This window comes from Sceloporus occidentalis, unplaced genomic scaffold (assembly GCF_023333645.1).
Source record: "Sceloporus occidentalis isolate IW3139 unplaced genomic scaffold, rSceOcc1.0.p SCAF_1, whole genome shotgun sequence".
NCBI classification, from domain to species: Eukaryota; Metazoa; Chordata; class Lepidosauria; order Squamata; family Phrynosomatidae; genus Sceloporus; species Sceloporus occidentalis.
Genome location: NW_028316981.1, coordinates 159,833,810 through 159,853,123, shown reverse-complemented (window position 1 = coordinate 159,853,123; position 19,314 = coordinate 159,833,810). Strand labels below are relative to the sequence as shown.

General features: G+C 42.7%; 1 protein-coding gene across 2 annotated transcripts in view; it reads right to left on the bottom strand.

The window, feature by feature from the left end:
- Nucleotides 1-4,819: 4,819 nt before the first annotated feature.
- Nucleotides 4,820-19,314, bottom strand: part of TAMALIN (trafficking regulator and scaffold protein tamalin) — a 34,811-nt gene continuing 20,316 nt past the window's right edge. For both annotated transcript variants that reach the window (XM_089479068.1, XM_089479076.1), the window contains 6 exons: nt 16,987-17,041; nt 16,225-16,327; nt 11,829-11,922; nt 11,596-11,662; nt 9,809-9,875; nt 4,820-8,761 (listed from right to left, as the gene is read on the bottom strand). In XM_089479068.1, coding sequence (XP_089335194.1) covers nt 8,307-8,761; nt 9,809-9,875; nt 11,596-11,662; nt 11,829-11,922; nt 16,225-16,327; nt 16,987-17,041 — 841 coding nt within the window. In that variant the 3' untranslated portion in view covers nt 4,820-8,306. The remainder of the gene's footprint in view (nt 8,762-9,808; nt 9,876-11,595; nt 11,663-11,828; nt 11,923-16,224; nt 16,328-16,986; nt 17,042-19,314) is intronic.

Below are 19,314 nucleotides of genomic sequence, written 5' to 3'. Positions count from 1 at the left end.
GCTTACCAATTGAACAGAAAACCAAGGAAGTGGCTTGTGCCGAAATCAACAAAAGCTGCTGCCACACTGCAGAAATAAAGGAGTTTGATACCACTTTTAAAGACCATAAAGCAATGCTATGAAACTCTGGGATTTGTAGATTTGTGGGATATTTAGCATTTCCTGACAGAGAGCCCTGGTGCTACAAATCCCGGAATTTTATAGCATTAAGCCATGGAAGTTAAAGCAGTGTCAAACTGCTGTATTTCTGCAGTGTGGCAGCAGCCAACCACTGCAGCAATAATGGCTAAGTGTCCTGTCATCTGCATATAATCTTTATATCAACTTACAGCTGAATATTGAGAAAATATTAAAAAGATAAAAATGATGACCATAAATTAGTTATATAACTTTAATTAAGTCATTAAATAGTTAAAAGGTTTCCTGTACCATGGTTCAGTCATTAATCAAAACAGAGACTACAGTCAAGAAATATTTTTTAAAAGATATGGACAGGCAGCCATGAAGGAACTAGATTAAATTTTCCAGTGCAGAGACATATACAGTAATTAAATACTCAAGTCAGAACCATCCAAGCTATTGTATTTCTGATTTCTGTGTATGGCTATGAAAGCTGGACAGTGAAGAAACCTAATAAACAGTGGACAGTGAAGAAGTTAATAAACCTATATGAAATATAGAATACAAAGGGATCTTGTAGCACCTTTGAGAGTAACAGAAAGAGACAACCTGGTAGCATGAGTTTTTGTAGTCTTGAGCCTACTTCCTCAGATAGGGTGCATGCATCTGAGGAAGTAGGCTCAAGTCTACAAAAACTCATGCTACCATCTTCTCTCTTTCTGTTAGTCTCAAAGGTGTCACAAGATCCTTTTCCATATTATTTTCATATGTCTTTGAATTCATCTGAAATGTGGCACTGGAGGAGAGGACTGTAGATATCATGGGACTGCCAAAAAGACTAACTAGTGGATCTTAGGACAAGTCACGGCTAAAGCCTCATGAAAAGTTAAAATAAACTGAGGCTGTAGTGCTTTCAACATACCATGAAATGATGTGACTCATTGGAAAATACTGTATGATAATGCTTAGTAAAGTGGAAGACAGTAGGAAAAGAGAGAGACCACACTGCAGGTAGATGGATTCAATAAAGGAAGCCACAGCTCCCAGTTTCTAAGACTTGACAAGTCTGTCCTGCATAGGGTCACCATAAATCAAAATTGCCTTGATGACAAATAACAGCAACAACAACAAAGTGTTTTACTTGGTACCCTGTCCTACTTCTAGTGCTTATTTCCACCTATGAGAATGGCTACTGAAGGTACAGTTGCAATGACGCATTGAAATGTTAGCCACCTTCTTTGGAATGGAAGCAGAAAGTGTGACGTCCAGCTTTTGCAGTCAGTTTCAAACGGAAATGGGCCTTATTGGGGGTAGTATGCAGTCTGGAAACCTGGATTTCTTATTCTCAGATGTTCTGTGTGCTTAGCAGATAGGGCTTCCCAGCTAAATGTGCCTTTCTCTGAACAAGCCGTTCAGGAAACAGTTGGTCTCAGCCTGGTAGCAGGTAACAGATGGGGAGTGGGGTGTGTTGTGTGTTCATCCAAGTAAGCTGCACCCAAGATAAAGCATAAGCCTCCTCAGCCCCCAATCTCCCAAACACAGCCAATTAGCCTGCTGCTTCTGAGATGTCCCTTGCAGAAAAGAAGGGTGGATACAAAGGGGCCATAGGCTGAGGTTAAAAAAAGAAAATGCCAGAATGAAGAGCTTCTGTAGATGCCTTCAGATAAGAGCAAATCTGTCTGATATAAAGGGAAACGGGGCCATTTCATACTACATGATTATATCATTATGATTCCACTGATAACCTCGAGGTTGGACTTCTACAATGCGCTATACACTAGGCTACCTTTGGACCAAGTTTTTTGCCTCTTGGAGATACCCTATGAAAACTGTGTATTGTCATTAAGAGTTATATTTTAAAACCAAGGCAGAGAACCTGTTGATGGACTCTTGAGTTCCAGCAGCCTCAGACAATGTCAAGAATAATGGGAACTGTAATCTCCAACATCCATAGGGTTACAGATCCTCTAAACATGCCTTAGGCAGGTGGTTGGCAACATGGTTCCCTGAAGATGTTTTGGGCTACAATTCCCCAGATAACATGGGCAGTGAGATGGATTGTGGGAACTTCAGCCCCCAAACATCTGGAGGGCACCAAACTGCCTCCCTGCTGTACTTGGGAATAAAGCTCTACGGGACACAGTGGAACCTGCTTTAATATAAATATGCAAGAAGATTGTTGTTCTGTCAGATAAATGGGCCTGCTGGATAACTGGGTATAACACTGTTCCCCCCAAAATTCCTTGCTGAGGAAATTTGACCTTTGATTAAAATGTGTTTCTAAAGACCAGATATATTGTTAATGTTTAGCTAAATTAGGAGACTCATGTTATTGTAAATTCTTCCCTTCTCTCCTTTGACTCTGCTTTAACACTAAAGTTTTAAATCCAAATTTTTATGCTGCCATGATTTCACATGGGCAGTTAAAAAAAGATAGCCTAAATCAAGATGGCTAGATCAAACTAAAGTATGCTCATTAAATCATTGAATGGGACTACTTTGGTTGAGACTAATCTATGGGACTCTAGCTGCTGTGGTGTGTGTGTGTGTGTGTGTGTGTGTGTGTGTGTACTGTCTAGAATAGTGTTTTTCAAACTCAGGTCCTACAAATGTTTTGGACTTCAGCTCCCAGAAGTGACAGCCAACATGGATAATAATCAAGAATTCTGGGAGAAGTAGTCCCAAACATCTGGAAGCATAATCAGGTGGAATGGGTATGATGAAAATAATCAGGGTTTTAATTGATACCACTTTTCCGTTGCTCACTAGAAAGTCTGGTCTATGTAGGCTTGCCATATCACAGGAACAAGTGGGACTATCCCAGGTTTTTAGGGCTTGGCACAGTCCCATCCTGGCTTGCCCTAATTTCCCGGGTGGCCACCTGGCTGGTGGCACAGCTGTGCAGGGCTCCAGGCTCACTCTCCTTTTATAATGGAGAGGGCGAGCGCGCTGCGCAGGAGCCTGGGCAGGGACGGGCTCTGCTGGTTTGCCTCTCCCCATTGGAGGTGGCCCTGGCCATGGCCTCCTCCAGCCACGGCGAGACCCTTGGAAGCGGCACCATGCTCGGGGCCCTGGCCACAGCCTCCTCTGGCTTCAGCGAGGCCTAGGAGGCGACACCGCGGTCGGGGCCCAGGCTGCAGCCTCCTCCAGCCATGGCAAAGCCACGAGGAGCCTGGCCAGCTGGCTGGGCAACCAAAAAGGAGGGCACCATGACAAGGCCTCCTCCAGGCTCCAGCAGCAGCAACTAGGCAGCATGAGCTTTCCTAGACAAGTCTACTTCCTCAGATGCATCAGTCAGGTACAACTTCTCCATATCTTTGAACTCTACTATTGTGTGCCTTTTTTTAAAAAAAATAAATAAATGTTTTTGACTCCTAGTTGGTTGTGTCCTCCATTTTTGTTGTCCTACATTTTCAGGAAAATTTTGTCCTACATTTTTTCTATGTTTGTCCTGGTTTGGTGGTAGCAAATTATGGCAACCCTAGGTCTATGCTACTTCACCTCTCCCTTCTCCTCTGGAACACCTTTATCTTGGATGCAGAAAGTGATTGCCATGGGGTATATTGTTTTCTTCCTGTTCAGAGTGTTTGGTAGCATGAGGCTCAGAACGTGTTGCTTTCCTCTAAGCCACTGATCAAACTGTACCACTGAGATGAGAGTTTTGAAGTCTGATCCTCTTGTATACATTCCACCCCTCCCCACCTACATTATTAGTTGCCATAGGCTGTATTTCAGAGGAAAGAACTGGCAAAACCACCCCTTGCCTACAAAAACCCTAGGAAATCAATGGGACTGCCACAAGTTAACAGGTGACATGAAGACACATACAAACATAAACACACACACACATATTATACCAGCAGCATTTTTGGGGTTGTTGCTCTACAAACTCCTGGCATGGAGAACATTTGAAAAACCAGTCAAGTAAGTGATGCAGGGTGCATCATCATTGTAGAAATAATGCAGTTTGATATCACTTTAAAGGCTGTAGCTCCAGCTTTTGGAATCCTGGGATTTGTAGTTTTACAGTGTCGTTAGCCTCCTTTGTCAGGGTGCTAATGCCTCACAAAACTACAAATCCCAGGACTCTGTAGGCTGAAGCCATGGCAGTTAAACTGCTGTCAAACTGCATTATTTCTACAGTGTCTACGCACCCGCAGTCTTAACATGTATGATGTTTCAGGATGCAAGTAGCTGCATGGAAGAAAAATGCTGGTGATATGGATGAATGGGAATTGTGTTTGAGTCTTTCTTAATAAGAACTCATTAATATTCAGACATTTTCCCTAGAAACAAAGAAATAGCTTGAATTTTTTTTAAAAAAAGCCTTCAAATGGGGGAGAAAGCAGATAAGATCCATCCATTCAGGCAGAAGGCTTTAAGGGCTCAGCTCTTAATAATCTGGCACTGAATTCCTGTGTATTTAAACCAGGGGTTCTCAGTCTTTGATCCTCCAGCTGTTTTATACTTCAGCTCTGACAAGCCTCTGCCAGAATGATTGGTTCTAGGAGCTGAAGTTCAAAACACCTTGGGAACTAAAGGTTAAGAACCACCGAATAAACCATATTTGAATTAGGGATACCACCTTCCTCCCCCCCCCCCAAAAGAAGTTTTCCTCTTAATACCTACAAGGCACATGGGTACCACATGACCCACTCCATTCTGGGAACAGCTGAACATATTCCATTTCACAGGTATAGATGTTGAGAAGTTTGTTGTTTATTTTTAAAAAGAACTTTCCAAAATCTGTATTTTTTTCACAAACAACATGTAAAAAACTTGAGATTTTAAAACTCTGAATATGAGAGAAAAAGAAACGGAGACTCGTACTACCTTAGCTGGTAGTTTAAAGGTTCTTCCTGGTACAATTTGAAGTCAAAACCTTGTGATAAGTTGTTTCCCTTGTCTACTAAATATAATCCCACTCCTTCTGATTTAGCCCTGAGTTGTTTTTTGTTGCCTTCTTCTAACAGTTGCATCAAGTGCTTGAAAGACAGACTTTTTGGACTTCAGCTCACAGAATCCCCAGCTAACATGGCGATCCTGGTAGTGTTCACTTGATTCTGGGAACTGCAGCCCTAAAGGTCACCCTTTTCAAGCTGTGCCGAAAGTGAGGATCACCTACAGAGCCTGTCACCAGCTTTTTTTTTGATATGGAGCTAAGCAGTAGAAGAGAAACTCCTTTAAAAGCTGCATGGCCTTTGAAAAGCACAGTAGCAGGACCAGATTTAAATGTGGTGGCAATTCTTTCCATAAAATGGCCAAATCGCACCTGCTCATTTTGAAGCTAAACTTAAGCAGAGATCCTTTTGCTCTGGTTTATTTTGGGTTGTCAATGAAAACAGAACAGTCCCCTATGCAATTAAAGGGAACCGCATGTGAATACACGGCCAGCCAGTTCGGGAACTCCCAGTTTTAGAACACAGAACCAAAGATTGCAGAGACAGAAAACCTCAAACTCAGCAATATTGAGGAACCACTGACTTGCTAGGGCTCCAGCATGCAGCTCAAGACTCTGGTGGGAGAGGGAGGAGGAAAAATTCCCAGTCATAAACAGCTCTAGAAGAAGAGATCCATCTGCTCTCAAAATCCTAACTAAACACCCATCAGTTTCTGGCTGTAGCAAACCATTCCTTTCCTTCATTCCAATTTGGTGAGGCCTTAACTCTGACATACAGTAGTTATCACAGTCATCTGTGCAGTTCAAGGAACCACCAACCCAATGCAGCAGAGTTCCTATTTCAGAAACATCAGAAAAGCCACTGTGTATGTACAACTGTTTGCTAAGACAATACAAAGAAACAGCAGCATCACCTGAATGCAAAAAGTCTTGGTATATTTATCCAAAAGTTAACATCTGAAAATTGATGCATGTGTGTGTGTGTTGCTTTGCTTTCATTCAGGGGATGTGGTTACCTCCGTTCGAGACACGTCAATGTGTATACTTGGTCCACTTCTTCTTTTTATGCTGTATTAACCCCCTCCCCTTCCTGCAGCTATTTCCTGAGATAAGATTCAGCTACCATTGCAAAAAACTGCACATTGAAGAACAAAACTCCACATTGGTTAAGCCATCCCTGAAGAGACTGGAAAAGCATTTAAAAACAAAATCAGGACTGTTCCACCTCCCACTTGCTTTAGGTTAATAACCCAGACCCCGTTTCCCCCCCTCTTGGATTAGTTCCAGGTCAGCCTCTGGCCTACCATATTTTGGCCTTAAACTCTCCAACCTCCTGGCCAGAATGACCAATGGTAAGGAACTGTGAGAACTGTAGTCTAGCAATGTCTGGAGAGACAGATATTAACTGTTTCTGTTTTGAGGTGCTATTGTCTAGGAGGGCCTTTTTTAATGAAGATATTGCAGAGTCATACCTTCTCCAGGCTGGCTTTCCTAATGTTTACAAGCAAAGTTAGTTAAAACTGGAGGTAGGACTCAGAAAAGTTCCTTTTTGGACCTCAGCTACTTGAATTCTCCAGGCAGCCTGCTGGCTGGGGAAGATTGGGAGTTGTAGTCCAAAAAAGCAACATCTCCAAGCTTTGACCCTATTGGACCAATGCAGCTCCCAAAGGGAGGACTCTTGGTCTGGGACTCACTGAAGGCAGAGTCTACACTACACACTTGGTGTCTTTCATTACTTCTAATTCTGAAGGGCTGTCTGATAGACAAGCTTCCTCAGAAACATCTTCACATCTAAATCTAAATAAGCACAGTTAAAATCCTATAAGGTAGATGCTCTCTTTCCTGGGGCCAGAATGTCTTTCAAGTTGTGCTTTATGTGAGGCTGGTGGGGAACGTGCGGCACAAAAACAGCCCTCCCCTTCTGGCTGCACTCTTTTGAAATTTGTTCTATAAACAGAAAAAAAATCTTTAAGAGCATCTGGAGTTTTTTAAGGGCTGGAAGGAGGCTGTGGGGGAACTGGAATCTGGCCTCTGGAGGCAAGAAGACAGGCAGGATGTGGCTTGTGAAAGAGTGCTCCTCTGAACCGATTAGATAGAGAGCGGCTGTTCAGAAACCACAGACACACCAATTGGAGGTGGAGGGGGGATTTCCATATGTTGCAGCTGGATTTTGATACCAGAATGTCATTAGAATAGGTGACACATTGCTTCTTGCCAGAGAAGCTTGGGCCTACGTGGCAAGGAGACATCCACTAGTTTAACAGTTCTGTCTCTTGAGCATGGCTGCAAAGCAAAATACCCCAGACTGGAAGGAAAAGGGTTGGTCCAGGGATGGAGACACAGATGTGCTCTTGTCTTACAACTGTTTTTGCTGGCAAGTAGCAGGGTGTGAAGATTTCCTGAAGCCCTCTATAGATCTGAAACTCCTCCCACAAAACCCATTTTTATCCCAGGATTGGATATATCCCCCATACTATTTCTTAAATAAACTTGAACCTCTAAACCTCAAATCCTACTTCAAGCCCTAGGTCAACATGTCAATTCTGCTAATGTCCTTTTAAGTCCTAAAACGAAGTCCACAGTTTACAATCCCAGACCACCCAAACTCTCCAGAAGTTTTTTTTTAACCCCTGCTATTTTACAGCTAAATCCGTTTTCAGATTCCTAGTTCCACCCCTTTCCAGAAGTCCTCTCCTACTCCCCTCTCTTCATCAAGGAACAACCTTGGTAGCATTAACAGATTGGTATATTCCCTTTCCAGAAAGTTATCATATCCTCCCAGAAATGAATGCCAGCTCACTTCTGCTTCTTTGGTCTTACAAAGTGCTACATTTCCTTTGAGGTCTCCTGACATCTCCCACTGCTTCCATGAAGACTCATCGTTTCTCCCACCCCATGAGCTAATTTCCTGAAAATTGAAGCTGCCTAAACAAAGGTAAAACCAGATCTATTCAGTACAATCTATACCTTGTAAAGCAGTGGTTCTGACCCTTTGGCGCTCCAGATGTTCTGAATTGCAAGCCCCAGAATCCCCAGCCAACATGGCCAATTATGAGGGATGTTGAGAGCTGAAGTGTCAAATAAGGAGGGTCAAAGGATGAGAACAATTGCCTTAAAGCACAGGTTGACTGCCAAAATTTGGATCTTCCTTGGAAGCTACTGTCCCTTTTAACCACCTCAAAGAATGGCCAAATCCTCTTGTCAGTCAAATAAATAAATAAATAGTCACATTGGAAGGGTGTAGGCCTCTTGGCCCCACCCCATTGCTCCAGCTATGCATGTCTTTTTACAACTGGCTCTCCTCTTCTTCCAGAGAACGATTCAATCCAGGGATAAATTTGAGTAATCTCTTGCGGAAGCTTCCATGTTTACTCTTCCTGGGCCTTGATGTTGCTAAGGAATTCTTCTGTTCGCATGACTTGTCCCAGAAGTGGGCATTTCCATTGCTGCTGCTGCATTTGACACTGGCACTGCGGGTGAGCGCTGGCCTGGGGTGCGAGGACTGGCCAGTTGTGGGGACAATGTCCAGTGAATTGGCAGAGTCAAAAAAGCAGGTCTGGTAAAGAGATTCATCGCTCTCATCGGTGGCAGTGCTGACACAGCCCACACTGCTGTATGTGCTATTGGCTCCTGGCAACAACATCCTGAAAGGCATGGAGCCTCTTGCCAAGGCAGTGCCATACAGGCAGGAACGCACAGACTCCAAGGTGTCATAGATGCTGGGGTCTTTCACCACAATTCCTAAGCAGGGAAGAGCAGAGAATTACAACGTGGGGGATATCTCAGTTCTCAAAGAGAGACAATACTAGTTCTAGCCTTTACTTCTTCAGCATAGGGGAGGGCTACTGTTTATTTGACTTAAAAGGGATATGCAACCCAGGTTAAGGTCCCTGACCTGAATGGTCCCAATCCAAAGATGGTACAGGAAGGAGATCCTATGGTGAAGCAACTACCAAAACCAGAAGGATGTCCTTTTCTCCCAGTGGAGTTTAAATTTCTCCATGAACAGAGAGGAAGATCTTCATCATCCTTTGGGCTGAATTCCCAAGGACGGCGTGGATTAAACTGTACCAAGACACCAGACAAATGAAGCTCTTTCCAGACAGGAACAAGAAGATGAACATAATAGCTTCAAAATGGCAGGGCAGTTGGGTTGGAGAGAGTATTCCTGTTTTAAGTCAAACATTATGTGGATCTTAAGGGGCTTGATTGTAACCACCCTCTCTGCTTAGAGTGCCCAGTCTCTAGCACAGTAAAGTAACATTAGGACATGACTTTAAAAGAGTTACATAATGGCAGGGGCAAGTAGCAGTACTTTTGCCCAATGTCTAATATCTGCAACATCTGAATTACTACATTGTACATAACGCTTGCATCACTCGCCTGAATTAGTTCAAGAGAACTGCATTTCCCCAGCAGTAAAATGATGCTGGGAAAATGTGAAATAAAGACAGGTTACTGAAGGAACTGACTGATTTCTGAAGCAAAAACAGCTTACTTGAGAAAAACATTTATATTCTGTTCCTTCCAGCTGCCAAAACAAGGCATTTATTATGTAATTAAAAGTTGTAAATAGACTAGTAATGTAGACCAAGGATGGTAATCATACAGCCCTCTAGATGTGGTTGGACTGCAACTCCCAGCATGTCTTAACAGAGGTCATGCTGGCTAGAATGAATGGGAGTTGCAGTCTAACAACATCTGGAGGACTTTATGCATCCTAAACCTAGTCTAGAAGATGTTGCTCATGCAAATGGATTCATTCACCAGCGCTTTCCTGAACCTTACCATGGACCAGACGCTGCTCTTGGACCATTAACGACCGATACTCTCCCCATTTCTCATAAAGTGTTTGCTGCAACAAAAAGAGACCAGTTTAAGCAAAAAAAATTAGTCACCCATGTCATTCTCTCATTCCTCCCCTGCTGCCCAGCAACAGTCCCAATTCCTGCATATAGAAGCTGGATAACTTACTTTTCCCCTGAACTTTTCCAAGATTCTGGCATGCTATGACAAAAGCTTATGTGGAAATAGGTGGGCTGCAGAAAGAAGGAACAAGAGCCACAAAAGGGCCAAGGACCAACAGTACTGGCCAACTGCCAGAACCTTTGCATCTAACCATGGAGGATAAATTCTTAGGCTCACAACTTGTCACTTAGATACTCTTCAGAATCGCCACCACTCACTGGTATATAGAACTTGGAAAAATATACCTTTTGGACTATAACTCCCTGAATCCTTCAACCCTCCATTGTCAATGGCCAAATGGTAAGGGCCTTCTAGGAGTTGCAGTCCAAAAAAACCTAACTTTTCCATGTCCTAGTGGTGGATCACATACTTTGCAAGCAGAAGGTCCCAGATTCAGTCAGGCATCTCCAGTAAAAAAAGCTTGGGTAACACATGACAGGAATTATCTTTTTGTCCAACACATTAGATAGACATGTAGGGTAAACAATTCTGAGCTAGATGGTCTTTGTAACAGGAAGCTTCCCATGATTTCAGGATTGCACACTATCCTGCCAAATGGGCAGAATGCACAGAGCTTTAAGACTTACATAAGGGGTTTAACCCTCCAATGCTTTTGTATTACAACCTTCACAATCTCTTATTGCTGGCCATGTTTGGGGGGGGGGGAGGGAGGATCTTCTGAGAGTTGAAAATATATGGAGAGCTAGCGTTGTCTCACCTTTGCTTCACAAGGTATATGGGAGCTGCCACCACTTTGGTTCAAGTGTCATTTAATACCAGATGGGAGCCCCTGCTATTTCTGTCCTATCCTCTATTGCTAATCAACCCCATTTACTCTCTCTGTGTGTGTGTCTTCAAGTCACCTGTCAATTTATGGTGAGCCCATGAACTTCATAGGGTTTTCTAAGGCAAGGAGTTGTCAGATATGATTTTAACAATTCTTTCCTCTGAAATATAGTTGACAGCACCTGGTATTCCTTGGTGGTCTCCCATCCAAGTACTAACCAGGGCTGATCCTGCTTAGCTTGCAAGATCAGATAGGATCTGGTGCCTTTCAAGAATTCTACTCTCTTGGAAATGGACCTAGCTGATATATTTTATTCTGGAACTAGAATAAAGCTTCTATTTACAGAGCAGCTTTGCTTATAGCAGTGACGAAGAAACGCAAGTTTAACATGGTGAACTGCCATGGCAATTGATTAACCCAGGGCAGCAATTCAGTTACATGCACTTATGTTCTTTTATATTGTAAAGGAATATATTTGCAATGACAAATGTATTCATTAAAACCAACCTGTAGTTGACATTCAACTACCAGTTCTAGAGTATCACATTAACTGTCACTGGAACATATCATTGCTATTGTATGATTTTTACAGAAAATATCACTGTTATCCTCTCTAGTCAACTGCCTGCGTTCAAAGCCCGTTGCAAAACATACATCATATGCAAAAGAACAAGCAGATAACATAAGTGCTAAAAAAGACAAGAAATGGTGGGTCTTCTTTCCTATAAATAGACAAAACTAAATAAAAAATCATTTTGATATTAGAGATTGCTTCATTCATTACTTTTTCTGCATGTTCTTCACTTGATGGATTACTAACCTTGAGGTACTGCAAGCGGGCCTCCAGTTCCGCTCTCCGGATTGATGTGCCATACAAGGTTTCTAACCTGAAAAGGTGGTTAAAAGCATGGTTAATGGCAGCTGGTTGAAGGCCATTGCCCAACCCCAGAGAAATTCATAGAAACATAAGAGTTAGAAGGGACCACAAGGACCACTCAGTCCAACCATCTGCTATTCAGGAGTTCTTCTCAAAATAACCAGCCCTGCTCCTACCTGAGCACATTTCCAGATGCCTTGATGATTTCCACAATTTCACGGTGGCGGATCCCCTCCACATTGAGCCCATTCACAGCAGTGATTGTGTCTCCTACAGAGCAGAGATGAATGAGAAAGCGTAAGGTGCTGGGATCCCTTTCACAGCACAAATTGGCAGAACGTGTTGCTTCCCCTGGCATTAGATTATGGGTGGGAGTTGTGTGGCCTTTCTAGTTGTTGTATGTCTCCCATAAGACTTAGGATGCTGCTACACAATGGAATTAAAGCAGTTTGACCCCACTTTAACTGTCACGGTGTCATCCTATGGAATCCTGGGATATGTAGTTTGTTGTGACACCAGAGCTTTTTCACAGAAAAGGCTAAATATCTCACAAGACTATAGATCTCACAAGTCCATCACATGGACCATGGCAATTAAAGTAGTGTCAAACTTAATTCTACAGTGAAGATGTAGCCTGAGCCCGTGGAGCCAATAGTGAAGCATGCACAGAGTTGCAGCATCAGTGGATGGGCCCAAAACTCCTGCCTTTGGTGCTGGACTGTATCCGCTAGAATGTTCTTTAAAAGTTAAGTCTAGAGTTCGATTCCCCATTTGGCCATGAAACCCACTGGGTGACCCTGGGTATGTCACATCCTCTCAACCTTAAGGAAATGACAAACTTCCTGTGAACAGATCTTGCCAAGAAAATTCCATGATAGATTCGCTCACCTTAAGTCAGAAATGAGTTGAAGGCACAGAACAACAACAACCTATTATCAATTATTATTATTATTATTATTATTATTATTATTAATTACCCTGCTTTCCCCCCAAAATTGGGACTCAAACCAGATGGGAATTTAATCTTTTTGTGGGTACACTAGTCATGTGCCAAAGAGCGTTATCTAGCACCACAAGAGACCCAGCCTGGATCAGATTTGACTGTATACACATGTTGCAGTAGTCTTAAGGACTAGATGTTTTTTTAAAAATCTTTCTTTTTTTGAAAAAACAAACAAAATCAGATTTTCAGATTTGTTGCTGACATCACTTGTTTTCTATCTTTTCTGCTACAGGGGTGGTACCTGCCAAGCCCTGGATATGAATGCATTTCAAACCACCTGCAGTTCATGGGTGGGGAGCAGAAGGTCATCTCTGGAGTTACTGGGATGAAATAAGCAAGTAATGCTGCACAGCTAAGCACCCTCAAGCACCTGGATTCCTGCCTCGTTTCTCTGAACGCACTCTGACTCTGCCTGCTGTCAGTGTGACCCTATGAACAACCATGCAGACCTCAGCTCTCCTGGGAAGAGAGCAGGTGGGTGCATGGTGGAGAGGAGTCACACGCAGTGTTCATGACTATTTCTCAGTGTCCTTTGCAGCACACCCGCACTGGCAGCTCCGGCTCGCTACAAGAAGTGAATCAGCACATCATTATCAAACCCACAGAAGAAGAAAACGGGTGGGGTAAGGGGAGTCCTCCACTGTAGAGCTCCTCAACCCACAAAGATGCCAGGCTGCTGAAATCCTAATTCTCCTGATTTTTTTTATCCTGAAATCTCAATTATTCCACCTTTGGTCCAAGAAGAGAGATGCCTTTGGTGTATGTGAGCACATTGCCCACTTTAAATTGAGCAATGCCACATTCCCTTCTGCTCAGGACTGGCAGAATGATACAGTGGCCTCAGGCAGCTGATTTTGAATGTCATGAGAGAGTATACCAACAGTGGTTATTTATTAGGCTATGATGTCTAGCCTAAAGTGGTGGTAATGCCCCCACATGCCCAGAGGTCATTTGGGGGCATTATGGAGCAAAACCTTTACACCTGGGGGGCCACACAAATTATCCTGGTGACCGCACTTTGCCCACCCCTGCTACAGAACACCTCAGGCAGCAAAATGTTTTGAAGAAGCTCCACTTCGTCCTCACCCCAGCTTCTTTCCTTCTTTCCAGTTACATCTTGGCTAGGCCTTGTACACAACAAACTGAAGGAGGACCTGCTATGGAAATAAGATGTGTGTGTGGTGTGTGTGTGCGCGTGCACAGACACATTGTCACTTCCTATCTGATTGCATTTCTTCCCCTCTTGAGAAACCCTGAAAGGAGAAGTTCTTAAATTGTTATTTTTTTTAACTGATAAGGAAAAGAAAAAGTTTCAAAGTAGAAGAGGCCCTCTCCTGAATCAGTTCTCACTCACTCCAAAGTAGAGGGACACCCACTATTAGAAGAAAAGGCAAAGTGCAGCTCTGTTTTCCTTGCGCCTGCTTTTCCGTGTCAGTAATTCAGAAGTCATTAGGAGCTGTGAAGCCAGCCATTTCATGGAGGATTCCACTGCCTATTAATCAAGGTTGAAGACCCCCTCAGTCCTCTACATTCTGCTGCACTGCAACTCCTATAATCCTCAACTAATTGGCCATGTAAGACTGACAAAAGTTGTGAATCTGACATCTTCTAGGTGAGCCACTCTGGATTAACAGGCAAGTGAGTCCTCATGATATCACTGCTTGCCTCGACAGAAGGGTGTGACCAGCAAAACAATGGCATTAATTCTCTAATGTAACTTTTCTTGTCACCGCCCTTTTCTAGTATTCTGCCCTAGTCCTAAGAGAGTTGAGAGTGAGTGTCTACACTTACTGTGTCCCAGGGTCTCAGCTTCTCTTTGAGGCTCAAAAAGGAGGGAAATTTCATAGTAAGGGCCCAGAAGTAAGGCAAGATGTTATTTTCCTCACAGCCCACCCCATATTCACCTATTATTATACTGTTTAAACTAGAGCAGGGGTAGGCAACCTGCGGCCCGGCGAGGCCTTGGGACCGGCCCCAGCCCGGTCCTGCCGCTGATTGCCGCTGGGGCCTTTGGCCTCTCGCGCGCAGGGGCAAGGGGGGCAATTTCTATAGACGCCTCAGAAACATGCATTTATATTAACATTTTTTAAAAAATCAGCAAAATTTTTTGCGTGTCTTCCACTTTTTTAAAAAAGTGTCCACCATTTGACAATGTTGTCCTACATTTATCCCGGTTTATTTATTTATTTATTTATTTATTTATTTATTTTAAAAATTATTTAATTATTTATTTTTTGGCTTCGGCCCCCCAGTTGTCTGAGGGACAGCAACCCGGCCCCCGGCTCAAAAAGATTGCCTACCCCTGAACTAGAGCTTGGAAACATTACATGCTTTGACTCATATGGGCCATGATGGCTAGGGGTTTCTGGGAGTTGTACAGCCATAAAGTAACTTTTCCAAGCCCTGGGGATCTTTTGCACTACAGCCATAATAGCACTGTTGTCCCACTTTACCTGCCATGGCTGCATCCTATGGAACTCTGGATCCGCAGTTTTAGGAGAGACCTTTCAAATCCTCAACTAGATAGCTCCTCTGACCAGACAATAAATCCCATGATTCCACAGGATATAGCCACAGCATTTAAAACAGAACTGTAGTGCTACAAAACTGTGTAGGGTGAAAGGGCTCCAGGTTTTAAACCAGTCTTCCCCAAGCTGGAATCCTTCAGATACATTGGACTACAATTCTAATTGCTCTCCAATCAGCCCTGGGTCAATGAGAGATGGAGTACAAATGACCAGACATGGGAAGGCTGGTTAAATAATCACATTTCCTGGGATGATTTGTTCACAGAGAAAAATAGTGGTCCTTGAAATCAGATACCCAGCAATACCCAGAATTTTGTGAGAGCATTCTATGTTCTTTGCCTAACTAAGGAGGTTGTAACCGCACAAGGAACACAGGCATCTTAGAGCTCAGAGGAAGTACTTTTTTGTATTGCTAATGGAATTCAAATGTTATCTCCTGGGACTCTTGAATGCTTTGTTCCCAGTGCCACATAGCCAGGAGGAGGAAGAGCCTGCCTGCATACATATCCCCCTGCATCATCTCAACACAGAACACCACCACAACAACATTTTGATAAAATGCAGGTCTGTGATTAACATCATCATTTAAAAAAAATTATCCTGTATAATTTTTAATACCATTGTCTGATGAAGAAGCCAGTGGAGCTTTGAAAGCTTGCATCATGCATTTTGTGTGTTTTGGTTGGCTGAATAAAAGGCATTACTGTTTTGTGGATTTGGGATGTTACTCCTGAATATATTTCCAGAATTGTGAGAGCTGTTTAATAGGTGAGGTGGGATGTAGAAGGGAGCACTAAGGAGGTGTGGAGTAAGCATTCTCACCTCTGGCTGAATGTGGATGCTGTGCACTGTAGATTTTCTACCTTGTGTTCTCACCTTGGGGCAGCAAGACACTTTCATTTCCCATTAAAGACAGCTCTGAAACCTGACTGATATTTGCTCAGCTGCTCCAGCCAACCATATATGAAAGCAAGCCTTGTGATAAGAGTGAACCCTGAAGTGGTTCATTTGCTCATTTGTTCATTCATGTCATTATCTTACCAGGTTTAAGTCCAGCTACCTGCGCTGGGCTACTATCATGTACACGGCATACGAAGGTGAACATCTCCACACGTTTTGTGTCCTGGTGGTGTAACCCATATGTCTGGAAAAGAGCCAGGAAGATGGGGATGATTGAAGAGATTATGAGGTTAGACTGTAGCCATTTCACAACATGCAAGCTAGAGCATTATCTAATAAGGTTGATCAAGGAACAAAGTACCTCCTAGCAGCAGGAGGATCCAGAAATGCATGGCAAACAGTGAGACAAAAACAAAAGAAAGAAAAAGAGAGCCTAAATTTAGTATTTCCCAGTAAGAAAATTCAAATATTTATTCCACTATTTAAAGATCAAAGTGCGGTAAAATGCAAAATTTGCCAGACTTTCAATTTTGTCATTCTATGGTAATTAGGTGGCTCTTCTGATGTTATTGGACTGCAGCTCCCAGGAGCCTTAACCAACATCTCCAATGGCGAGGAATGCTGGGAGATGCAGTCCAGTAACATATGAAAAGCTACAGAATTCTCACCCATGTTTTGAAAGCCAAACATTACACTTTGAACTTTATAGTGCTATTACAGTTCACATTCACAAATATGCTCATGCAAATTCTTTGTATGGTCATCAAGCTCCCATGGATTTTAATCCACAACACACTTGTCTTTTTGTTGGATCCTGAACATATTAAAAGTGAGATGGAAGGGATGCAACAAAATGGGTTGAGAGAGAGAAAGAGAAATGTCAAGAATTCTGTGCTAACTCACCTGAATCTCAAAACCAAAGGCTTGTCCCTCTTCCTTCTCCAGCGTAATCACCTTCCTGAAAAGTATAAGGGAAAGAAAGTCAATGCCCAAAATTTCCCAGGAGTGGCACAAGGCACAAACAAGATCAGGTGTGCAACATTCTCTCTCTCTCTCTCTCTCTCTCTCACACACACACACACACACACACACACACCACTTTTTCATTTTCTTGCCAGCACAACACGCCAACCATAACCAATGTCAAAATTAAGTTAAAAAGCCTCCCTTTCTAGTACCGTATCTTAGAGCTGCTCTCCAAAGAGACCTTTTCATGTATTGTTCAAGGTGGGAAGTTATAAGAAATGTGGTCACCGAGGGTTAGTATTGCATGACACATTTCCTCCCACATGTACACTCTCCCCTCAACCCCATCCCAATAACCAGGAGCAGATTGGCTTCCCACATCATCCATCCTTTTAGGAACCCAAGCTGGGCCTCAGAGCTGGCAAAATGACTGCGGATGGAAGTGAGCACCAAAGGCAAAGCCAAAAAGGCATGAAACAGAAACCCAGTTAAAGAAAAAGTCAGGAAAGTCAAACAGCAAGAGCAAAAAACAGACCTACCAGAAACTCATTAATACATATTTCAACAATACTCCAATCTCATGACAACTTTTTGCAAGTTGCAATTCATTTGCAACTTTATAGATTCTGGCTAGATAGCACTGGATTAATACTGAAGAGCTGTAACATATGAACTTTTCCAGGTGGTGCTCCTTTTAGCAGTCTGCATGAGTGGCAACTTCTCCCAAACCTTGGTCTTTCTGCTCTGTTAATTTCTCATGTAAAAGGTTGCTAGATTAATACTTTTCCATTTGGTCAGATTGTTGATAATCCTACTTAGCAACTTGGTGTAATTTTAGTAATTAATATTCAAATGATGGTAGTGGAGCCCTTAAGCCCAAGGTCACGCAATTATTTTCAGCATTCCGTGTTCACTATTATTTACAGGAAAGGTTCCTCAGTTAAGAACAATATAATTATCGGGAGAATTGTATGGTCCTCAGGAAATAAATTTGCACTAGCTTTTCATTGAGTGTTGAGTGAATTATTAACATCTACCTTCTATTTAAGCTATTTATAGCACCCACATATCAAACCTTAATAGTGCTTGTTTAATTAGATGCCTTTATTTTCACACACACACATTCATAGAATAAGAGAGGCTTTTTTAAAAAAAAAAAGTGATGGAATCATCTCAGTCACACCTCATAACAGTTAGATCTCTTGTAAGAAGAGAAATCCCAGTTCTTACTTCTAGCCAAGCATCAGAAGGTCTTCACAAAACCTGCCAGCTAGATTCATCCTTCAGAAGAGAATCAGCTCAACATCCTCTCCCCATCATTGCCACCACTGGAGATGCAGAAGGGGGGCACAGTTTAGTGTTAGAGAGCACATGTCACGTGTAAAAGGACCAGGTTTCAAGCCTTGGCATCTTCAGTCAAGTACAGGAACAACTTCTGAATAAAGATCTGGAGTGTTAGATAATACTGTATTATGACAGCTCCCCGTGTTCAGATGCTTGTGGTGTTTTAGAAAGGCCTGTCCTCAGCTTGTTTCATCCTTATTTCCAACAGATAACTCTCTATGCAGAAGAATTATCAGCTCACTGCCAGTTATTACAACTTTCTCTTATCCTAAGCTTGGCTGCTGTTTACATATGATGAACTTGTACTGGTGAACTACAATACAAAACCCATGGGTGAGACGCACTGTCCTAAAGGCAAGAAATCTGTACATTTTGTAATTTTTGCTTCACTTCCTTCACAGAGGAGACAGGAATCTTCACCATTTTCCATTCTGGGGCCAGCATGTTGTGACCACACCAATCACCTCCTCCCCTAATTCCTGAAAGTTGAGAAATGTTTACTTTACTGGTTTTACAATATTTTTTCCCCAGCACACTTCTTCAGAAGGTTGATTTGAGAATTTCCAGTTTCAAATTCATTGCATATAAAGACATTTCTAAGGAGCACAGTCCTCCAAGAAACTGGGCATTGAGTACATAAAGAGAAGGTTGCTAGGATAATCTTCTGACAATCTCTTGTAGCAGGTAGTAGGGGTAGTATATCTGTCCTGTCCAGACCATGTCGAACTCCAGTTTCCATCAGCCCTGGCTAACATGCCCAGTGATGATGGATGAAAGGAGATTAAATTCAAGAACATCTGGAGGGCCACTGCTTCTTTGCCTCTGATATTAAGCTTCGGCTCATACACTAACTGTGCCCCATCCTAGAATCAGAGAACCAAAAGATGGTAGAGCTGGTCAAAGCTGGACTTCTGCCATGTA